This window comes from Nestor notabilis, unplaced genomic scaffold (assembly GCF_000696875.1).
Source record: "Nestor notabilis isolate BGI_N333 unplaced genomic scaffold, ASM69687v1 scaffold2656, whole genome shotgun sequence".
Taxonomy (NCBI): Eukaryota; Metazoa; Chordata; class Aves; order Psittaciformes; family Psittacidae; genus Nestor; species Nestor notabilis.
Genome location: NW_009933159.1, coordinates 89,915 through 112,221, shown reverse-complemented (window position 1 = coordinate 112,221; position 22,307 = coordinate 89,915). Strand labels below are relative to the sequence as shown.

General features: G+C 37.8%; 1 protein-coding gene across 1 annotated transcript in view; it reads right to left on the bottom strand.

Moving 5' to 3' along the window:
* LOC104407439 (protein sidekick-1-like) overlaps nucleotides 1-20,799 on the bottom strand; it is a gene marked incomplete at both ends in the record, with an annotated part of 82,906 nt that extends 62,107 nt beyond the window's left edge. Inside the window, 4 exons of the mRNA XM_010016723.1 lie at nucleotides 6,590-6,737; nucleotides 11,090-11,196; nucleotides 16,737-16,896; nucleotides 20,736-20,799. Coding sequence (XP_010015025.1) covers nucleotides 6,590-6,737; nucleotides 11,090-11,196; nucleotides 16,737-16,896; nucleotides 20,736-20,799 — 479 coding nt within the window. The remainder of the gene's footprint in view (nucleotides 1-6,589; nucleotides 6,738-11,089; nucleotides 11,197-16,736; nucleotides 16,897-20,735) is intronic.
* Nucleotides 20,800-22,307: the final 1,508 nt, after the last annotated feature.

Genomic DNA, 22,307 nt, shown 5'->3' with positions numbered 1-22,307 from the left:
GGTGGTGTGGTGGGTGGGGGGGGGGGGGGGGTGTTTAGCAGAAAGATGGATTTTACAGTGACTAGGATAGTGGCAGCAACTTCCCCTGGCTTATGAGAAAGGCATACATTAAAAACCCCTCTGTGGTTTGTGGTCCAAATTTGTAATGAAACATGTTGGTCAAATCCCAAAATGTGCCTCGCATCTAATCAGTGCCTCTCTTGGGAGGAATCCTCTTCCAAGTAAGCCTTGCTAAGGGCATGTTCTTTGGCAGCAAGTTTTTTCTACTATCCCTCATGCACCCTGTGATGGGCCGTGTTGCTCTTCCACACACTGCATACATGCTCCCCAAATATGACTTGGTCTTCCTCTCTCTTAATCTAACGAACACATGAGATTTCACCCTGAAGGTTAAGAGGTCTGAATAAACTAATTTTTGAAAGACATGTTTAAAACCTGTGGCAAACAAATTATGAGCGGAGAGAAAAACGGTGAGGTTGAATCCAGACAAGTCAAACAGCTTTAGAAAATAATCCTGGGATTTGCTTACCCTGAGGTGTTAACGTTTTCCTCTACTGAACACAGCAGGCAATAACACTCTAAACAGTCCACTGACAGCATCCAGGACTACTCAAACTGAGTACTTGAAGAGATGATTCCTACAGTCTTTCATATGCATATGGGCCTTGGGAATAACAGTAAAATTTATGTAAGATGATTCCTAGTGCTGCCTGTTCCTTCAAATTGAAATTACTTGACGCAGACATTTGATTAAATAAATGAATAATAGGTACTAATGAATTTCAGTGTAAGGAAGTAATTCTACAAAATAGTCTTCTTTTTTAGGTACTGAGTCTAAAATTAACGTGGAGCCTGTAAAAGGCACGGACAGATGAAACCAGCTTGTAGGGTTTTTTGTCATGTCTCTTACTACTGAGAGGTGTCACTCCACAATGTCAGCAGACTTAGGACTGCAAACTTCTTCTTAAAGTATTGCTCAGCTAATACACTGCAGAGCTGACAGTCTCTGAATTTATTGTTCACTAATGATAATCATCACAAGTTTAATTAAAGTATTATCCAGTGTATGTGAAAAGTAATTACGTGCAACTAACGCAAATTGTACAACAGGCTGGTATTTGTTGAGAACTGCTTTGCTGGCACTAGAACTGCCCATATAGAAATGAAGTGGTGTTCGTTTTAAAATGAAAAATATATACATGGCACATGGTGAGCTGCTATCATCAAGGCAAAACCTAATCTAGTGCTAGTATTGGCCCCAAATCTGTTGTATATCTGTTGTATCCGTGGGTACTTTAATTTTTTCTCATCTTTTAAAGCCTATTTAGCTACACCTACTTTTTTTGACATTGTCATTAATGTAGTTACAATTTTACCTTAACAAATGGCTAGGAAATCTGCACCAGCCTTGCTTATTTGCAAGGTATTATGAGTGTTCAAAGGCACAGCAAGTCTTATTTGTCAGTTGCTTGTGCATAACATATTTTCATTCCACAATCTGTCAGCACATTTAGTCTCTATAGGAGACTAAATAATGTAATGAATGTGTAATGTAATGACCACACACATTCAAATGCATAATGAATTGTTCTTACTGCAAAAAATAGATATTAAGCTTTTATGAGTACCGAAAGGCAATGCAATTCATCTTCCCTGTTGTCGTGGTTTAAATACTAGTGGGATGAAGTGCATTTGTAAAGTGTTTTGGTTCATTAACAGTTAACTAAGTGACAAAATGTCCACCCAGCTGAAAGGGACAGCCCAGAAGTGCCTTGCCATGAAAATGGAAAACTAACTTTCCTGGTTTGTGTCCGACATAATTCCAGTAACAAAAGACATGTGTTAATATTCATCTAACTGCAGCATAACAGGGGGAAAAGAATAGTTCCACTGTAAGAAAGTTAATGAAGACAGTAATAATGTCTTCATAGTAGAAGTTTTCTTCTCAAAGAAGGCAGCGATAAATGAATTGACAGCTAGAGTGAACCTTTTCAGTGAAAAAATCCTTCACTCAGCAAAAGGTAACAAAATCCTCTAAGAGCACTAGGAATTTCACTCCTCAATACCACAAGTGAAAGGCAATTGTAGACCTTGACAGTGCTACTGTCCTTTGTGCCTCTCCAAGGTACTGTACACGCCTCGTGTAAAGAAAATTAAATGTGTTCTGCTTTTAAGTCCAGTGAAGTACTCCGAGGCAAAGCAAGCTGAAGACTAGACATCTCAGAGTAGCAATTTCTTTTGATGTAGTTACCTTTCAAGAGGCTAATGTTTTCTGCAAGATATGAGGGGAAACAGGTTAAATCACCCCATCAATCAAGGCCCTGGATAATAGTGCAGTTGTAATTCCATATTAGGCTGCTGATGTATTTGGAAAACATTCATCTGTCTAGGTGTAATGTGAAGTCCTTCCTAAAACTGCTTGGGAAATTCTCACGTAAGGTAGTAATAAAAACCATCCCAAGCCCTAACTCCTCTCCTTGCTTATTTTCTCTTGCTCTTGATCTTTTGGTCTTCTCTCCGATTCTCCACTTCATACTTTTCTAGCATGTAGCTTTCTTCTGATGATCTCGAAACACCTCTTTAAAATATGAAGCTGAGGTGACAGATAAAGAACAAAAGCCAGATTTCATAGACATGCCCACTGTACTAAGTGAAGGGGAGAAAACCTTAAGCCTTAAATTTTTAAATACACACCATCATGTCACACTAGCTCTGCTGCAGATTTGTTAGTTGCCTTAAGTCATAAACTGTAACAACAACCCCATGAGTATATGCAGGCCATTTGCTTCACATTCATATATTATACAGGAATTTGTTGACTATACATGCCCACTCATCTAGGAGGAACTTGGCATGCTATTCTTGTTTTTATCCAGCGGCTTTAACAAAGTGTTACAGCACCAGAACCACTAAGATGGGAATTAATACATAGCTATTTGCTACCAAATTCGACTATGAGTTACACTGGCAGTTAAATGAAACAGAATATGCAGCTTAAAAAAAAAAAGCCTATGTCTCAAAGGAAACTTTCTCACAGAAAATATCACAGCCATGATGCAGTCTCACAGAGTAGGAACCATTCTGACTCAAAAAAGGTGAAACTTAACCTAGCCACAGAATCTCTTCTTTTTTCCCCAGCCTAAACAACTGACACTTTTTAGTGTTTACTAATGATTAGTAAGAGAAACAGGAAATTACAGGGGTTTTACACCTAGTCATCAGAATTCAGGAGTATCTGCTCTGGTGGGAGAGCAGAGAAGTCCTGTGGCCTGCTCTGGGGCCCCCAACATAAGAAGGATGTGGTGCTGTTGGAGCAAGTCCAGAGGAGGCAACGAAGATGCTCCGAGGGCTGGAGCACCTCTCCTATGGAGACTGAGAGAGACAGGCTTGTTCAGCCTGGAGAAGAGAAGGCTCCAAGGAGACCTTTCAATACTTAAAAGGGGTTTCTAAGAAAGATGGGAATAACTTTTGAATAGGGCCTGTAGTGACAGGACAGGGGGTAATGGTTTTAAACTAAAAGAGGGTAGATTTAGACTAGGATTAAGGAAGAAATGTTTCATGACGAGGGTGCTGAGATGCTGGCACAGGGTGCCCAGAAAAGCTGTGGCTGCCCCATCCCTGGCAGTGTTCAAGGCCAGGTTGAACTGAGTGTAGAGCAATCTGGTCTAGTGGAAGGTATCCTGGCACATGGCAGGGGGTGGAACTGGGTGAACATTCAGGTCCAGGTCCTTTCCAATCCAAACATTCTGTGATTCTATGATTTGTTAGGACTGGTATCTGTATTAACACGTATAAACAATTATTAGAAAACACAAAGAACAAGTAGGAGTCTTTCTTGACATATTGTAAAGTATCTTTAAAATAATACATATAGACAATTCAGCAATTCTGTTATCTTGGCGCCCTGGAAATACACAACTTTTGGAAAGCCAAATAGCTGGCAGAACCCCTCCCCATAAACATCCGAAATACTGATAAACAGTGAAGGAGAAAGACAACAGCATTTATTACCTTAAACCTGTTAGGGAAACCCTCCTGCAGAGCCAATTAAATGACTTTCCTCAAAGCATGTTAAGAATTATTTTTCTCAGGACTAGTCCTTACTTTAATCTTTCATATTTCCTCCATAAGGACAACCCAGCACAGTCTCTGTTTCCACATCAGTGAAATGAATTTGTTCTAGTGGTGACAGTAGCTCTGTGTAAATAAGCATGAGGATCATTACTATGGCATAGAAGTGGTCCAATGTTAAGTACACGTACATTAAGACTTCTAAGTGTGTGTCAACTTGACCAGCTATTTGAAGGAATTGTACCATAACCACCACTACTGACCTCATTTTTAGGACTGTTTATTTCCTCAGTATACATACACTGCAGCAACGTCACTCTTAGAAATCATTATTACAGCTGACAGACTGATTGATTTAGACAAATCATTCTAAGCTTGTTTAAGAGCATTAAAAAAGCCTTACATTGATTTAGCAATATAAGGTACTTTTAATCAGTTTAAGGAGCATCCATACAAGGTGCTTGTATCAATTTAACTGATCAGTTTAGGAGGTGATCCAGGTAAAGTGATGCATCAATCTAACTGGATCGCCTGCTAAACTGATCAGTTAAATTGATACACCTCTTTGTGTACAGAAAACATGTTAAAGGCACAACTTGTTCCACAGATGACAAGAGTTCTCCTATGATACTTTTACATTTCTCAGTTTTAAATGCATCCTCTCCATGTCTCAGGTTTTCTGTATTTATAGGACTGCCATACTCCCAGAATTTCACAGACAGCAATATGTGAGTGGATGCTATATGTTTTTTCCAGTACTTTGAAAGAGCAGCAGACCTACTGCACATAGAGTGTACACTGATGATTGAGATGTGCACCATAAATCCATCACTTCCTGAACTTATCAGGCTTACTACACAGTATATATCAAACATACAGGAGGTTCATACTTTCAGCACATGTACTTCTACTGCAAAAGTTTCTGGAAATTCCTACACAGGCTGGACAAATGTCCTCAAATTCATTTCAGACAAAATTTCTGACCAGGGAAATAAATATATGTGGAAACCTTTGGCCATATTTCACGCGCCTATAGAACAGTTTTATGGTTTTCCCATTGTAAGCATTACCACAGAGCCATGAGTTACAATTGATTTTACCCCAATAATCCCAATAGGGTAGAAGTAAGAGTGAAGTATAGCATACGAAAATTAGGACTGTATATTAACAGACACGTGACAGACATTTCTACCTGCAATTTTCCCAAACTGCAAAGGAACTCAGACAAATCTCATTGTCAGAAACACAGGCTTGCTTAGGTCACTCCACTCTGTTCCTTTGCAAAAGTTCCCACGAAACTGTTTGCGACCTGGATAACAGGCTTTAGTCCCCATCTGCAAGTTTCTGATTTGTATATTCTCATCACTGACAAAAGTAAATTTGCAGGAGTGGAGGAAGTAGATTCTTAATGGTTAGTAACTCAGGATTTGTCACTTAGCTCTCTTCAAGAGATTGCCCAGAAACCCATTGTTTCATCTTCCAGCTGTTTCCCATCAAATTACTATTAAATTATTCATAAATTATTACACAGCTTCTTCACATCCCTGCACTACTAATTTTAAGACTTTCAAAAAGGCTGGAATACCGGCTTTCAGGTTGAAAAAATGCGCATAAACAGCAGCAAAATATACAGTACAGATCAATAACGTGAAAATCCAAGAAGAGTTTTCCCTTTCTAATCTAAACTCTTGAAAACTCACCATCCTTCTGGAACTTAGCAATATCCCATTACCGTCAGTTGCTAGCACGTCTATCCCTTTGAATACAGGAAAATATAGCACACGGATATAAATAAGCACCAACATTCATGGCATTTCAACAGCTTCCTAATAAATTAGGCAAGTAAAAAAAGATTTTATCTCCAGTTTTTAATGTTGCAGCTAACCCCTTCAGTCTCTAAATAAAACTGTGCAGCTAAAAACACAGGATGGCTTCCTAACTGTTTCAGGAAAGGATAAATGAGCACACCTTGAGATAATAACTAATCAAAGTGCAAGTACTGTGCCATTAGAGGGTGAGCTGCTAATGAGTCACAAAGAAATAAAACTGTCACTGTAGGCTGAAAAGATAATGAAAAAATAATCAATATTTAGAATTTCATCATAAGGAAAATAGCATTAAGCAAAACTCTAAGTAAAAAAACACAGACATATATTAAAAGGAGAAAAATCTCAGTATTCATTAAGTTAGTCCATTCAAGTAAACGTAATTGAGAGATAAGCATTTACTTTTCCAAAATGTATCATGAAAATGAATAGCGTGAAGGAAGCACAGACATTCCCCCTATCTAGTGCCTTATGCTGCACCAGGACCATTAAAACCACATGAATTATTTTGTCAAACTGCTTAGGAAGTTCAGAGATGGTCTTAAAATAGTAATTTATCTCAAACTTAGTATGAACAAAACTACTTTATTCTCTTTAAAGCTTAATTAGTGTACTTAAAGTGTAAGCTGTGTTATCAAATATAATTAATCATATTTTAGGGTGGGGGTATTTTAAGCTTTAAATTGACTTACATTCTGCTGCTTGGTATAATCTTGTGCCCGTCTCTAAACCATGTCACTTGTGGTCTTGGATAACTGAGTATGTGTAGGAGGTTTAGAACTGCAGCTTGTCCTTCAGTCACTGTCTTTCTCTGGTTTGTGTCCAGGAAGTTCCCCATGTCTGCAAAAAAAGGAATTATGCTAAGAGTCCTAGAAGTTATTGTCTCTCTCCACATTTCCTTTCAGTGGACAGAGAAAAATAAATGTGTTTTACAACAGTCATTGGCATTGCTATAATTAGTCAATATGACACTAGAGGTCATGAAACAGTTTTGATTAATACAGATTTGGATGAATATATGGCATAAGGCAAATCCAAGTGCTGCTAGTGCAAGCCAGACGTGCATCAGCCAGCACGGCCTCAGTGTTCTTTTGCAATAAGGGAATGGTTTTAACTGAAAATGACATTTTAATGAAGGTTTGTTTTGTTTTAATAAACCCTTGATTAATAAATCCATTTGTTTAATAAATCCTTGCACAATATAAAAGAAATTCCTTTGCAATGCAGAGGAATGGTGTATATAAGTTTACCGATTTTTAGTCACTTCTGGCTTTTTAATGCTTTTATCCATAGCTACACAGATAGACAAACAGCTGTGTTGCTTATAGTCATACCAGGGTGTAATCAGAGCTATGCAGGTAATCCACTCTAGCCAAATGGAAACCAAAATAGCAAGTCTCTAGTCATGTTGGTAGCTATTAGTTCTTCTGGCACTACACTATAATTTAAATAGTGCATCCAGGTCTCTGACATTTACAGAGGCATCTGTAGAATTAAAGAGCAGCTTGTAACAAAAATCTTAATGGAAGAAAGAAAACTACTATTGTAGAACCTCTGTCCCTGAAGGTTTTATTTCAGAGACAAGTTCACGTACCTATGGAGTCCTTGCAAAAATCCAGTGAATGTCTTCTTGGTGTTCTTTTGCCTTTTGTATCACATTCCTATCCATTAAAATAAACAGCGCTCTAGGCTCCTACTTATTCACCATCCAAAGAACTTCTATGCATTTTAATTTGCTTTAAACCAAAAAACTGAGACACACAGACAACTGCTCCCATGTCTGCCACTGAATTCCCTTTTTATCTTTTCTAAGGAGCATAGGGTTCTCTACTAGTTCTCTGTTGCAGACAGGGATGCAAAGGACACTGAAACATAGAAGATTACTATGAGGTCTGTGATGGCAGGAGATGAGAAGAGACAGAACAAGAGCAGAAATTAAAAACACATGGTATTTTAAAGAAGCTTTAATCATCTTTGTGATTTTCAAGTTATTTATTCAGACATAATCAGCATTGTACTTCCTCTGTTGCTCCGTATTTCTTACAACTGTAATCAGATCACCTACTTGAAAAGAAGTATCAAACCGCGTAGGTGGATCTAATTAACTTCACTGTCACGTGATTATTTTAGTCTTCACAATCCAAGAGGTTTTAAGCCCATTCTGTAATTAAGATTTACCCAGCAGTTTTCTCACAAATAGCTGTTCCCATTCAGTTAAATAATACGTTAGCGCATGTTGAGAAGAGTTTTTTAATTATTGAATAGGTTCCCTGCTACTTCACAGATCTAGGACACAGAAAACACCTCAGATCTTGCTCAATGCACGTTAGAATTGTGCCTTTCAATTCTTCTCTTAAGTGTACTGGAAAGCATCCTTTAACCAGCAGCAGAAATAGTTCCTGTGGACCCGTCTGAGGGTAATATCTAACATACAGTTCCCTGTAACTCTTGATGACTGGGTAAGACGATTTAGTAACCCCTTGGAATGTTGCTTTCTGATACTTTTCAAGAATAAGCAAAAAGTAAAACATGGTAAAATATCAGGTACTTCATTATATTCACACAGCTGAAATCAACAGATTTAGATCAAAAAAAGTCAGAATTCAGAAAACAATGGTATCAGTAGCTACCCTGGGTAGAGGAGAAAGAGGGTATTTAAAACTTGTGGAACACAACCTGCAGGAATAAAGTGCACGTCTGACTTAGAAGTTTCAATACAAAAGCCATATATGTCACTAGAGGTTCAAGATCAAAGGTCTCCCCTAAGTCACATAAGATCTGCTTTGCTTTGTCTCAATGTCTTTATCAGGGAAAATAAAGAGGTTCCTTCCAATCCTAACCATTCTATGAAATAAATACTGCTTAATTCAGACACAGAAGTCTTCAAAGAGAGCTTTTTAGCTTTGTTCAACAATGCAGAACTACAAATTAAATGGGAAGAAATTAAAACTGAAGTAAACAATGACGCTTCTTTCTCTCTCAAGAACAACCAAATGCACACCCACAAAAGCCTGGAGAAACAAAACACTTCATTGCAAATCTTTCCCTCATTCAGAGGGAAATAAAGCTGTCTTTTCAGGACACCAAACTCTTTAGCTGCAATATCAAGGTAAAGCTTTTCTGCACCTCCTTCTCACTATTGTTCCCACAAGTACTTCCTCAGGAACGGTTCCCTCCACTAGTACAAGTGCTGGTACAGCTGCACAGGGAATCAGACTGGGGGGAAGGAACAGTTTTAACAAACCCTACAAAATAATTGTTGCTGGTTTTAAATTTTGGAGAAGTTTCTCAGTTCACAGCTGCACGAACAAGTTTTCCTGCTGAGCCTGAAGAGATAGTGTGCTCCATTGCAATACGAGAGCGGGAACGATTAGTGGGATGGAGGAGAAAATGGGTACATTGTTCTCTGGTACTGCTACCAGAGCCTTTGTCCCCCGAAACCACACCTGTAGATTCAACTCCAGAGGAATCTAGGCTAATCTAATGGCTTACTGCTGCAGAACGAGAAGTATCCCACCCACACCTTCCCCAGCTCCATCTTCCCCTTCTAACCTTGCTGGAGGTGCCCCATCCCACTACAGTTACGGTCACTTGCACCAGCTTTCACTAAATCCTCTGTGACCTGATCTAATTCACTTAAAACAGAGGAAGACTATTCAGAAAAGCACTTGTAAGGGTCTAACACACCAGAGTGAGCACAAGATCATGAGAAGGTGTGTACAGCAGGGGCATAAGGGCTGATAGGAGGCAGGGGAGGAAAATACCCTTTTAGCAGCAGTTTACATTGACATTAGCTCCCAGCATTTCTGAAATAGTACCACTGAGAAATCAAACATCAAAGCATTGACACTACTGACCTTACAGATACATAACATACTGTAATACAGTAAACTGGTGAACATGAAACCAAAACTTATATAGTATCGTTTGTAACTGTTTCTATATTAAAACACAGGAAATTCCATGTCATTTCGCTCATGACACGGTAATTAACTTGAATCAGTTCCTTGCAATTGGGTTTCTAAGAAACAATTCAATTTACCTAAATTCCACTTATCAAGTGATGTTGACTACTACTGAATTTCCAGTTACTGACCCTGAGGAAGAGAAATTTGATAGATGCATCAGATTGCTTACATACACTATACAAATCTATCTTTTTAATATTATGTTTTTACTTTGAGAAAAGAATAAGTCCTAATTCCATTATTATTTCCACACAAGTTATTTGGATTATATCTCCTATGTGTTAACTGAAAAAAGAAAATTGGAGTATATGATCATTTCTTAGGTCATGTTAACTAGCACTAACCTCTGAGCAAATCAATTTATCATTTCCAAATGCAAGTCAGATACCAAACTAGAGATCAACTAAAAAATTCTGCATAGTCCAAATTAACACAGTACAAACACTGGAGGGTTTTGTTCACAAAGGTGCTGAGAACAGAGGTATAAATTTTCATAGAATGATTTTGGTTGGAAGGGACCTTAAAGCTCATCCAGTTCCAGCCCCTTGCCATGGGCAGGGACACCTTCCACTAGAGCAGGTTGCTCCAAGCTCCTGTGTCCAACCTGCCCTTGAACACTGCCAGGGATGGGGCAGCCACAGCTTCTCTGGGCACCCTGTGCCAGTGCCTCAGCACCCTCAGAGGGAAGAACAACTTCCTTATATCTCACCTAAATCTTCCCTCTCTCAGTGTAAAGTTTGTAGTTAGCAAGGGTTTTATTGCGAAGCAACTGCTTATTTTGTATCGCAAAGACTGTGAACCGAAATCTTCATGGAGCTATCTTCACCACACAGTTCTCTTTCAGATATCCTCTGCTGTCCTCTGGGCTTTTATTTGTTGCTGTTATTGTTGTTTTGATTGATTGTTTGTTTTGTGCTATATGGCCTTTCTTAATCCCAGTGTATTCAGGGAAAGGTATAATAGTTTTTTCATGCTACAGCTATCTCCAAATGATCTCATTTTGATGGCTTTGAACGGCTCAGAGCTTGCTCTAAAGACTTAATGTTGCAGCGCTTTGAACTGTTTCCCAGAAGAGAACTTCTGGGATGCAATAATTTAAAAATGTATGAAAAATGGTATCTAATAACTTTTCAGAATAGCAAATGTTATTGGTATGTTGGCTTTTTTACCCACAAATGAATTGGTTAACTAAAGAATGACAGAACAACTTCCATTCAAACATACATGCCACTTGAACTTCAGCTCTTCTTTGCAGCAATGACCCCATCCTGTTCCGTACGACACACTGATAAAAGCCAGCATCAGACCTTTGCAGAGCTGGGATGATGTACCTGTAAGACAAAATGCAGAATTATAGTGCACTTCCTCCTAAAGGCAGATCAATGCTACTTTATGTGGTGTTCCTTATTTCTCCTCAAATATTTTACACGTTGTCCCAAATGCTTATTGTATTTTTTCTCACAAACAGCATTCTCATATCATCTCTGGTCTTTGGCTACCATACAGTCTGTACTATACAGGAGAAAAAAGAGTACTTGAAAAGCATAAAATACCTTTCAGTCTTAAGATCTCAATTTGATAAATACCAATTAGTTCTCCACAAATTCTCTTGAAATATAGACTTAAACGTTTTCCGTATATTTCATCTACCCTCCTTCTTACGGCAAAGCTGCCTGGTAATTTGTTCAGAGGTGGCAGAAAACAACTGCAATCTAAACATAGGCATTACGAAGACTTGCAAGGAACATCAAAGCTTTCCAATGGAAAAAAAGATGGTTACTACACTGTGCAGCTACTGTAACTCAAAGGAGTACTAGAAAAGAGACAGGGCAATCTATGCTGGACCTGTTCTGCCCTTCATTGTGCTTAAAGTCACTTAGTCCACTCATGTCCACCTTCCTCGTTCAACTATATCTGATTACTCAACATGAAAATAAGCTGATAGGCACAGTTTTCATGTGAATAAAGCAAACGAATAATATAGATAATCTTGCATTAAACAAATATTAATCAAAGCACATATTCCCCTGGTCACCTTGTGGAGACATTATGGTAGGATTAATGAAGGTCTTTATGAGAAGATAAGGAAAAATGAAAGTGCTGAATTTTAATCTTCAAAATTTAATTCCACTAAAAGAGATCATCTCTCCTCATACACTATACACACCCACATACAGAGCTTAGTATCTGAACAGGATCAGACAGCATAAAACCAAAGAAGGTAGAAGAAATCTAGTTTAAGTGATAAATGAAGACTATAATCACTGCATTATATGTAGAATCAAATACACTATAGTAAATAGGTCAGACAACCAAATGCAGTGAATGAAAACAAAACCCAACACCATGGACACACTTCAGCATCTAGTGTGACTCCTAGGAGACCCTGGCTTCCTGAGTATAGGAATCAAAGGCAATTGTGCTGTCTGTGTGCCTAAGCTGACTCCTCAGGACCCCCTTTGGAGCAACTTGCCAATTTTTGCCAGTGATTATGACAATTTGTACTGAGAAGATACAGAAAAGACAATTTGTTTGGGAGTTGCAGCAAACCCAACCATAAGCACACAAATACTTGCTGGCAGGGAGTACATAACTCTAGACTAGCCATGATGTCTCTTGCCTAATGAATATGCTGTAAGAAACAGAGTGAGAAAACAGGTGATTTAGTATTGTATGTGGCTAACATTTGTCCCTCTGTTTGTCTGTTAAATAAGAGCCAAATTTAAAGGCTTCTTTCTTTGGTCTTCGTCTGTACTAAGACAGTAACGCAGAGTTAGTTTTTCCTGCCACTATGACAAAACAAATCAATTGGATCACAAGTGTCCTACTTTAGTTTTCTTTTCTGACTTACTAATGTTTTAGCAGGAAACATTCTTAATATGTTGCCTGAAGAAAATCTTTTAAAAATCTAAAGTGAAAATCCCATCTACGTTGGGAATTCCACCAAGACAATCCAAACCTACTGAGCTCTCGGCTTCTCAGTGGATCTACTGGGTAACAGTGTGCATGGAAGGCAAGCAAAATCAGAAGAATTAAGTAACAGAAGTATTAAAAAAAGAGATACAACATATATTTACATTATTTAGACTAATTTGAAAGTTGCAAACCTCGGCAAGAACTGAACAGGTATTAATGGAATGTCTGTGTTTACAATTTAAATAGTCTTTATGTACCTCATCTGTCTGATTATTTTTTTAAATATGCTTTTCTATTGACCTAACAGTCAAAATACTGCTTTTTGTGCTACACTTTCATCCTTCTACATATTGTCTGATATGCTAAAAAGGATACAAATAGTGCTTTCTAAATTCAAAAGAAGACCTACCTCACAGAATTAATTTCTGTCAAAGACTAATACCATTTTTACAGCAAGAAGACATGATTTTGCTTTATTTTTGTCTACAGTCTAACTTTCAGGATAGAAGATCTTCCCATTTTACAGATGTCAGGAGGCTACTTAAAGTTTCTGAGGATCTCTTCAAGTACTTCAGAAAGTCAGACCAGTTTCCCTGTTTTGAATGGTACAGTCAACCAGAAACTGGCTGTTTAGAAAGTTGCCATAGAAAGATGTAGAGTGACAAGCGTAAAAGAAAGCTTCAAGGGAAGTTTTCCAGAGCGTAACGTGCTCCATCACCAGGACTGCAATGAGTTAGAGTTTAAGGATGAAGTGGTATCAAACATCTAAGGAGAAGAAGTGGCTAACACTTACATTTCACTCTGAATTTCAAATTTACACCCTAATTTTAAATGTTCTAAGAGTTAAAAGTGAACCTTTAGGCTACAGGTTTTTAATAGCCATGATAGTGAAGACAGAACTAAAACCAAAAGTATTTAATTAGATAGTCATATAACTTATTATCTATTCAAATTTTTAAGGGACTTATGCAACAACTGATCTAACATCTTTTAATACAGAATAAAATTAAAAGTGTCCAATGTTCAAAAGACAAATGTAATAACCAGATCCTTTTAAGAAGCTTGGGAGGAAAGTGTACTGCTGCTTAGACATGACCTTAGTTGCTTAATCTTAAAGAAATCGGTATCTTCAGGCCACAAAAGCAAACATGGAAGACATGATCCGGGTGCGGATCTTAATTCAAATGAAAACAAAGAGGGGAGGGAAACAAAGTCACTGCCTTAACTTTAAAGACTCTTAACTTATAGACATAACCAAAGTTGCTACTGCAGTCAGCAATATTGATTTGCTTTCATTACATGTGTCTCAGATCACAAAGAATTTATAAGGTGGTTTTATAAATTCTTAATACAAACTAGGGTATGCACAGTCACTATAAAAGCCAGGCTGTGCACATCATCAGCATCGTTATGCAAGGAAAAGCTGTTCACTCAGGGTCACCAATGTCAAAATGCAAAAACTCCAATTAGTTCTTTCCTCACATGGTATGTTATAAGAATCTTTCAATACTTTTGGCCTGTCACAATATAGACATTAACTGAGACACATGAAGTAATATCAATTACAAAAAAATCTTATATTGATGATTTAAATTGCAGCAGAAGTCACACTGGTAAGATTCATGCATTTAAAGAGAGTATTTAGGCAGAAGAACTGCAGAGCAAACTATTATGGGGTCAAAGTTTAAATTCTGCAACTGGAATTTTTACATCTAAAGCCTATCTTTTCCTTCCTTTCTTCCATCCTAATGAACCTATGCCAGATAATCCTATTTGAAAGTTTCAAGTTTTGCATCTCTGTAGAATCAAAACCCTGTTTGGCTGTGGTATAATAGTAGAGGGGCTGCAACTTCTTTATTAGTATATTTCTATCAATGTTACTTCACTATTATAAACCAGTAGTTTTCTATCTTCTTATCTACCTCTGCAGCAGATGAAATGAGAAATAAAACCAAGAAAAATAAAAAAATTCAAAATTAATAAATGTAGTTTGTATCATGACCTGACGTTCACTAGATCAAATTAGAGTCCAACGATAAGAAACAAGGTACTTGTATACAGACAGCTTGGGAAAGGTGTGTCCAATACACTGATTCTAACTTATACTGCAATACACAGTTAAATTCTCATTTTGCATTAGGATGCACTAATTTAAGAAATATCACGGCATTCTGACCTTAGCTGCAAACTGTCACACTTTCTTATTTGGGTTTCTCCTACTCTGGTGCAATGTGAGTCTCTCAGTGACTAGCACATCTACAAAGCTTGAGTTCTAACCTTTGCTTTGTTGCTGATTCTACTTCCATGTTTTTTGTCCTCCCACACCGTTTCTTTGTCTTACTTTCTCAGCATCTTACATGGCTAAGAGTTGTTGTCAGCTCCTTCTACCAAGAAGCTGCAACAGACTGTACTGTTGATCAAAACAAGTGGCATTTACACAAAGTGACGTTCAAACCTTCTGTGATTAATTGTGCTATTAGAGATTTTTTTATTTTCTAGTAAGTATTCACAAATCTTTTCTAAATGTGTGTATGGTTCATTTTGAGGTATCAATGGATTTCAAGGCTTGAAAACAGCAAGCATTAATAGATGCAATTGCTCAGGACTAAGTGGTCTCATCTAAATCAAGTCTTTAATTTCTAGTAAAGTTCACACAGAACTGTACATTTGGTTGGAAACTGCTAAATACTTGATGTGCTAGATGACAAAAAGAGTTTTAACATGTTATGTAAGGGACTTTTTTCCCTTCTGCTCTAAAAATGTAAATAATATCAACAATAGAATTAACGTTAGTTACAATTTTGAAAATCTGAGAAAAATAATTACTGACTACCTTGTGTAACAATGTAGAACTTGATATCATCTGCATTTTTATACTAATCTATACTATAATTTCTGTCTATCATGATGGAGCACAACTTTTCCCCTCCTAAAGCAATGTAATCATGAAAGTGTGTTATCTAACTTGGTTGGCTAAAGATACAAATGTTATACAAGGGCTCTGTCTGTCACATACCCGCACCTTCTAACTTCTGAATTCACTGGATAACTTCAACAAAATTTCAAAGCACCAAATAAGTTGCATAAATATTAAATTGCTGTAAGGTGATGAAAATTGCCAAATGCATAACGGAGAGACAATTAATGCTCCCATTAAAAGAAAAGCAGATAACACTTGGCTGGTTTGAACTTTGATATTTGGCCAGCCATCTGCTGCCTGTCAGCAAAAACACAGCTCTGATTAGCCCCAGTATGTTTTTTCTCTTCCATGATGGGATGCCTTGTGGAATGGGAAGGGAGTCAGTGAGGTCCTGGAGGCAAAGTCCACAACTACAGAAGAACAGTTTGTTAAAATAGAAGATAAAATTTTCACATTCTCAGAAGTAAAACTGAAAGTTTCATATGCAATTTAAGATGGGCCACATTTTTCTAGATTCTATTGAAAAGAATAGTCCCATTAAGCTTATCTTCATTCGAGGACGAGTAGCACATCATACATAGAATCATAGAAGAGTAAGGGTTGGAAAGGACCTTAAGATCACTTAGTTCCAACCTTCCTGCCATGGGCAGGGACATCACACACTAACCTATGTTACCTAAGACTCCGTCCAACCTGGCCTGAACATTTAGCTAAGGAATACGCTTGCTACTTATTACAAATACATGAAAGGTGTCACCTCCACAAAAAAAGCATTTTTGGTACTTAAAAAATCTGTGTTAGGACCCTTAGATTGAACTGTCAAATATCATTTTTAGCAAAGGACATTCTCTCATGGAGCTCTTATTTCCTTGCAAATCCCAGTCATCTTTCATGCCAAAAAACACTGGCAATGTACCAGTATCTACAAAGCAGGTTTGAGGTACTGGGGATTTGGGGGAAAAGGGGAGTGTTTGTTTTGGGTTGGTTTTTTTTGCAATTACACTTAGACAAGACTATTATACAGTTTTTATTTACTTATATTCACTGGAGTAGGTGGTTATTTCACTGTCGTTGCGTAACCACTTAAATTCCAAGGGCCAGCTGCCTTCGGCAAGGCACGTAAGTACAAGTCGATTTCCTTCCAAGTGTATCTGAGGCAAGCCTGGTTCAGTCTTGAAGTATGGAGCAACATCATCTGAAATACAAAGAGAAAACAGCTCTGTAAGCTATTTAAGTGAGCACAGTATAAGCCCCCGATATTTAGCTCATTTCTTCTCAAAATGGCCATCATAAAACAAGAATCACCATGATTCAGCAGTCAAGTCTTACACTGCTATATTCCTAACTAAGCCTTACCTTGAGAATCCGAATTCACAGGATCTTGATAATCTTAATCCTTGGTACTTATTCAGAAGAGAAGTACCCACTCAGACAAGCTTTTGTCCACATTTTCTGTTTACACCGATAAGGATTTCAGCATTGTCTACTGTGGCAGGCAGTGAACAGCCCTATCAGCTTTTTTGTTCCCCCCCTCTTTCCTCTGTGAGGATTAAATCCACTCAAAGGTTTGGGGTTTTTTTATTTCTTGAATAATCTTGGATAGAAAAGTAATCTTGGATGGAAATGATTATCACAGCAGGAGAAGTCTCAGGGTAAATGAAGAATCTGGGCAGAAAAAACGAGTTTAGGAAAAAAAACCATCTCACAAAATTGCAAGATTAATGTGTTTTTCGAAGTTACTGCCAACCAAAATGTGTTAAATTGTATTACCTGAAGCCACTAATAGGTTTTGAATTAGGGTACTTCAATAATGCTCAAGGGTCACACGTAGGCTCCAACTGTCGTTCTCCCGTGGATCACAAACGCTCAAAATACTTCAAGTAGCAAAATTCTCGACTGGTACATTGCCAAAGCTCCACTCAAACACATATTTACTACAAGCCTACACCTGCTGGAGACTCGCCCCTGTCACAGCTGGAAGACGAAGGTTTTCATACCTTATGTGTTAAGTTTCTACTTGTAACTACGTAGGAACTACAGACTTAATCTTAGAAATACCTTCCAAGTTTAGAAATACCTTCTATTATCAAATTAACTTCTTTATGCATGTATATATATATACACACAGATACATAAAACACACAAGTTAGATTCAAAGTCAGCCATGTAATACAAAATACAGAGTAGTATTTAATAGCTAGATGTTACTGCACTCTTTTTAGAAGTGCAGTGCATGTGTGTGTGTATTTTATATATAACATACATAAAAAAACCCCACAAACCACAAATATTGTCCTATTGAACTAACCAATTAAATTGCTAATCTTTCTTTTAAATCTGATTTTGGATTAAGCTCAAGTATTTTCATATTTGCTATTTAAAGCGTTTAGGCTCTCTTCACAGTTTCTGGGGAAGTGACCACATGTACCACTCAAGGCTGACTGAGATTTTTGAATCCACAGGTCATATACATACTATAATAAAGCTGATAGTCAAGGGACAGCACCCATGTGCCCTAGGGAAGAAGGAACTCAAGGTGATGGGTGTCAGTGGCTTTTGGGGTGCCCCAAGGTCCCACTGCTGATCAGGATGGCAGTGGGTACACAGCTCTCCCTGGTGATTTCAGCCCCCCTAGACTCTTATCTTTTGCTTTGCCCCTTATCAGGGATTTGTTATGACTTCCCATGCAACACAAGCTCATAACCAGCCGAATCACACAGTCCCAGGGTAGCAGCGATGCTTCAGCTGAGCATGGTCAAGGGATCCCAGGTCACCAAACTATTTACTGGCAGTGAAGCTGAACATCAGCTGCATGCACATTTGATGGTTGTATTGACAAATCCTCTTCCTACTTTTTAGAATTCAACTTCAGAAATATACAGTTATTTCTGCAGCAAAAAGCACGTCATCATTAAATAATACTTATAAACTACTGCACAAAATCTAACAAACTGAATTAAGTATTTTGAGGTAAGCCCCTTTTCTGATTCACAGCATTTTAAAAGATTTTGTTTTCAAACAAACTGATTGAGGGCTACTGCAGATCAGTAATATTTTCTTTAAATTGGATATACAGGAAGCTATGACAATTCAATGGATGAGAAAACAGGAGCAGCTCCACACTATCAGATAGTCCCTAGCAAATCTAAGACATTTTTTGCACTCTTCCACTCTATTACATGACTAAAATTACATTCTGCAAAGCTGCTCTTTTTTTTTTGTTTGTTTTAATGACTGCAAATATTGTGAATAAGTCTTATCTCAATTCCCATTTTCTCCTAACTCATAAAATCAACCAATATTTTAAAACCTTATAAAGAAAAAATTAAGTCAGGGTTAGACGATGTTAGTGAAATACAGTCATTTTACCCAGAGCAATAAGCAATTTTTTACATGGCTATTTCTAAACAAATGAGGAAATGTTAAATCCTTTCAAAGGCTTCACATATATTTTTGGGAGTCTCCTAAGGAGTTACGAGACAGGCATTCTACCCTTGCAAGGTTAAAGGTGTCAGGCTTCCTCCGGAGATGGAAGGCGGTGGCAGGAAGTTGTGCTGGTATTTAGGGGAAGGGGTTGTAAGAGAGTCCATTGAAACAGTGGTGCTGAATCCCCTAAAGCCAGTGGTGTCTACCTGCTAGTATAGAGGCATTCAAGAAATGAGCTTGTTAAACTACTCCTTCCTTCAAGAAAGTTGAGCCATTCAGGGAGATTACAGCAAAAGTGGAATCTGCACTATAATCCTTTACCCAAGTAATTTGTTGATCCTGTTTTTCAGCAATTTAAGGGCTTGAGCAGCATAACCTCCTTCGTTATTTCACTCTGAATTATCCATTTACTTCTTCCAACTTACATCTTTCCAAGAAAAAATGATTTATTTGAAAGACAAAGATTGCTGCCCCCAAGTCTGTCATTCAGCCTTACATTTGCTACTCAAATATTCCAAAACCAGTGATGCTGCAACCCACTCAGAGCTATCTCCCATTTAAAGTATCACAATAATGCTCGGATTACATGAAAATCATTCTCAAAACTCAATCCAATTCTGGTAGAAGCTAAAATTTAATAGACCTACAGGAATATTTTTATAAAGAATATGGCATGCTTTATAAATTACCCCAGCTCTCTGGAAGATTTACTTAAACTCTTGAAGTAATCTTGAAGTAATTTTATCTTCTAATCTTTTATTCCTGATTTTCTCATCAATCACATACCATCAGTTTATCAAATTCAATTATATAATCAGAGCTCACTAAATATTCACTGAAAGCAGAAATGAAAATAAAATACTGAGCAAAGATTCCATGAAGAGAGGTAGCAGTAAAGCTCTGATGACTTTGGCACTTCTGCAGCACGGTGCTGCTCACACCTCAGACACAGGATCGAAACAGCACCGTGCTCTAAGCTTCGCACCTTTAAGCTGTAATGGAAAGCAGGATTTTAAACTGGACCTACTGGGACAAGCTTAGTTGATACAGAGCATCCCAGGGAAATGGGAAAATTGGCAGGACCCATGAAAGAAAGCCACCTCAGAAAGAAAAATATATGAAAGGAGGAACTGGCTATGGGAGTGAAGATACAAGGGGGTCATTTAATAGGAATGAGGTACTTGCACTTCATTAATTAAATACAGGAAGGGCTCATGATGAGACTGACTTTGGCCAGTCATGGGTTTAGAAGCCATGAGAACATCTAAGTTTTAATTCTCTTGAAGGATAGAGCAAAAAGCTAACAAAAACAGAAAGAGTGCTAGAAACAGGGATAATAAAATACTGGGATTAATATTCTTTGCTAAAATAGTTTTCTGCCTACACAAAAAGTGAAAAGCAAGCATTCATGCAATGCACTGTTGCTTACTTCTAAACGCTGAATGTGTTAATACTTCAGCCTCTCTGGGTCTTTAGCTACACTCATTTAAAAATAAAAATAATAATGTCAAAAAAATCATCTGAGTTGCAGGGAGGTGTGAAATGATAAGGTGCCAGTCCCTTGGCACATACAGACAGTTTCTGCAAGTTCTCATGAAGTCTGCTTACCTAACTCACTAACATCCTCACTAGGATCCTCAAAAGCATAGTGTAGATTTATTTTTATGTAAATCTGAAGAAAATATAGGGTTGAACATGTCAAAATTACCCAGAAATCTGCTCCAAAACATGCCTGACTTGCTTTTGCGCATCATTAAACTGCAAGAGTTCTATTACACTGCCAGGTTAGCTCACCTATTTTCTTTCTTTGGTACATGCAAAGCCTACATTGATCTTATTTCATAATATAGCTTCAGGACCTATTTCAACAACACCCATACACTTTTGTTTGGATTAATGCTGACATTTAAATACAAAAATGGTGCTGTATGCAACTGTTATCTGCTTTGGGCTTCTCCCCAGCCCTAGCATGATGAGATGCATCACAGAAAAGCCAAGAGCTCACTCATATTCTATTCTCCCTGAAAATCATGTTCAGGCATGAAGTTAAAAATGCAATCTGCACAAGGAGAAGGCAGCCTGACCGTACAGCTTTGTACTGAATGGAACAAACCCAAAAATCTCAGGATTTTCATTAGTTAACCAGGGAAACATAACTCAGGAGGACAGCGTGAGTGAATGTGACTTCAGAAATTGAGGAGAGTACTAGCTCAGGGACATCAAACATACCCTCTGATAAACTAACGAAGTTTGGCTAATGATTCTTAGCCTTCTAACAGCTCACATTTGTGAAATACATAAAACAAAGTCAGATCAAACAGCTCTTGTGGTTACTACAGGGTGCTGCAAGATCTCGAGTCCTGTCCCTCAGGAATTAATCTATTTTAAGGAAAGATGCAATTTGATCTTCAACACCTCTGCTGAGAAAAGGAAAGGTACCTTACTCCAGAGAAGTACCACACCATCTTCATCAGGGAAACCATTTCAACTACCCTGCTGAAATCTCAGCATTTTTTGGATACTAACAGTTTCAGGTAAAATCACATGCTTACATGGTGGGAAAATCAGTTACCGTAATCCTGAACACACTCAGAGAAAGAATAATGTCGTGGGTGCTGGGAACAGGTTAAGAGATCCCCACTGCCATTGCTATTTGTCTCTCTTACATATCTCTACTTTTAAGTCATTTTTAGGTGAGCCAATATCGAATGCTAGAAGTAGATTAACCTGTTCATAAATCAGAGAGTCAGAGCAAATACAGCTCAATCACTAACTAATATCATTTGAGCAGCTGTCTCTCCATCACTCACTTCACCCAATGGATCTGATACTGAAAATAAATCTTTGACTAGAGATACGTTTTTCAACAAACCCAAACAAAAAGCACAATTGGTTTATTAAAAAATTCACCTATATTGACTTTAACTTATTAGTCCATAGTCAAAGCATGATGCACGTCACCCCTTCTTCATATGCATGAAAAGTTCCAATCTACCGGCACAGAAAAATAAAGAACAGAGTATCCCCGAGGAATTTTCCAGGAAAATGTGACTAGATAAATAAATTACATACAGAGACTGAGCCATCAGCCTAGGAGAAGAGCAACAATATAGAAATGCTTTTGCTCTCCCTGTTTTGCAAGGAAAAGGGATGTGAGCCATCTTCAGGTAGGTTAATGAT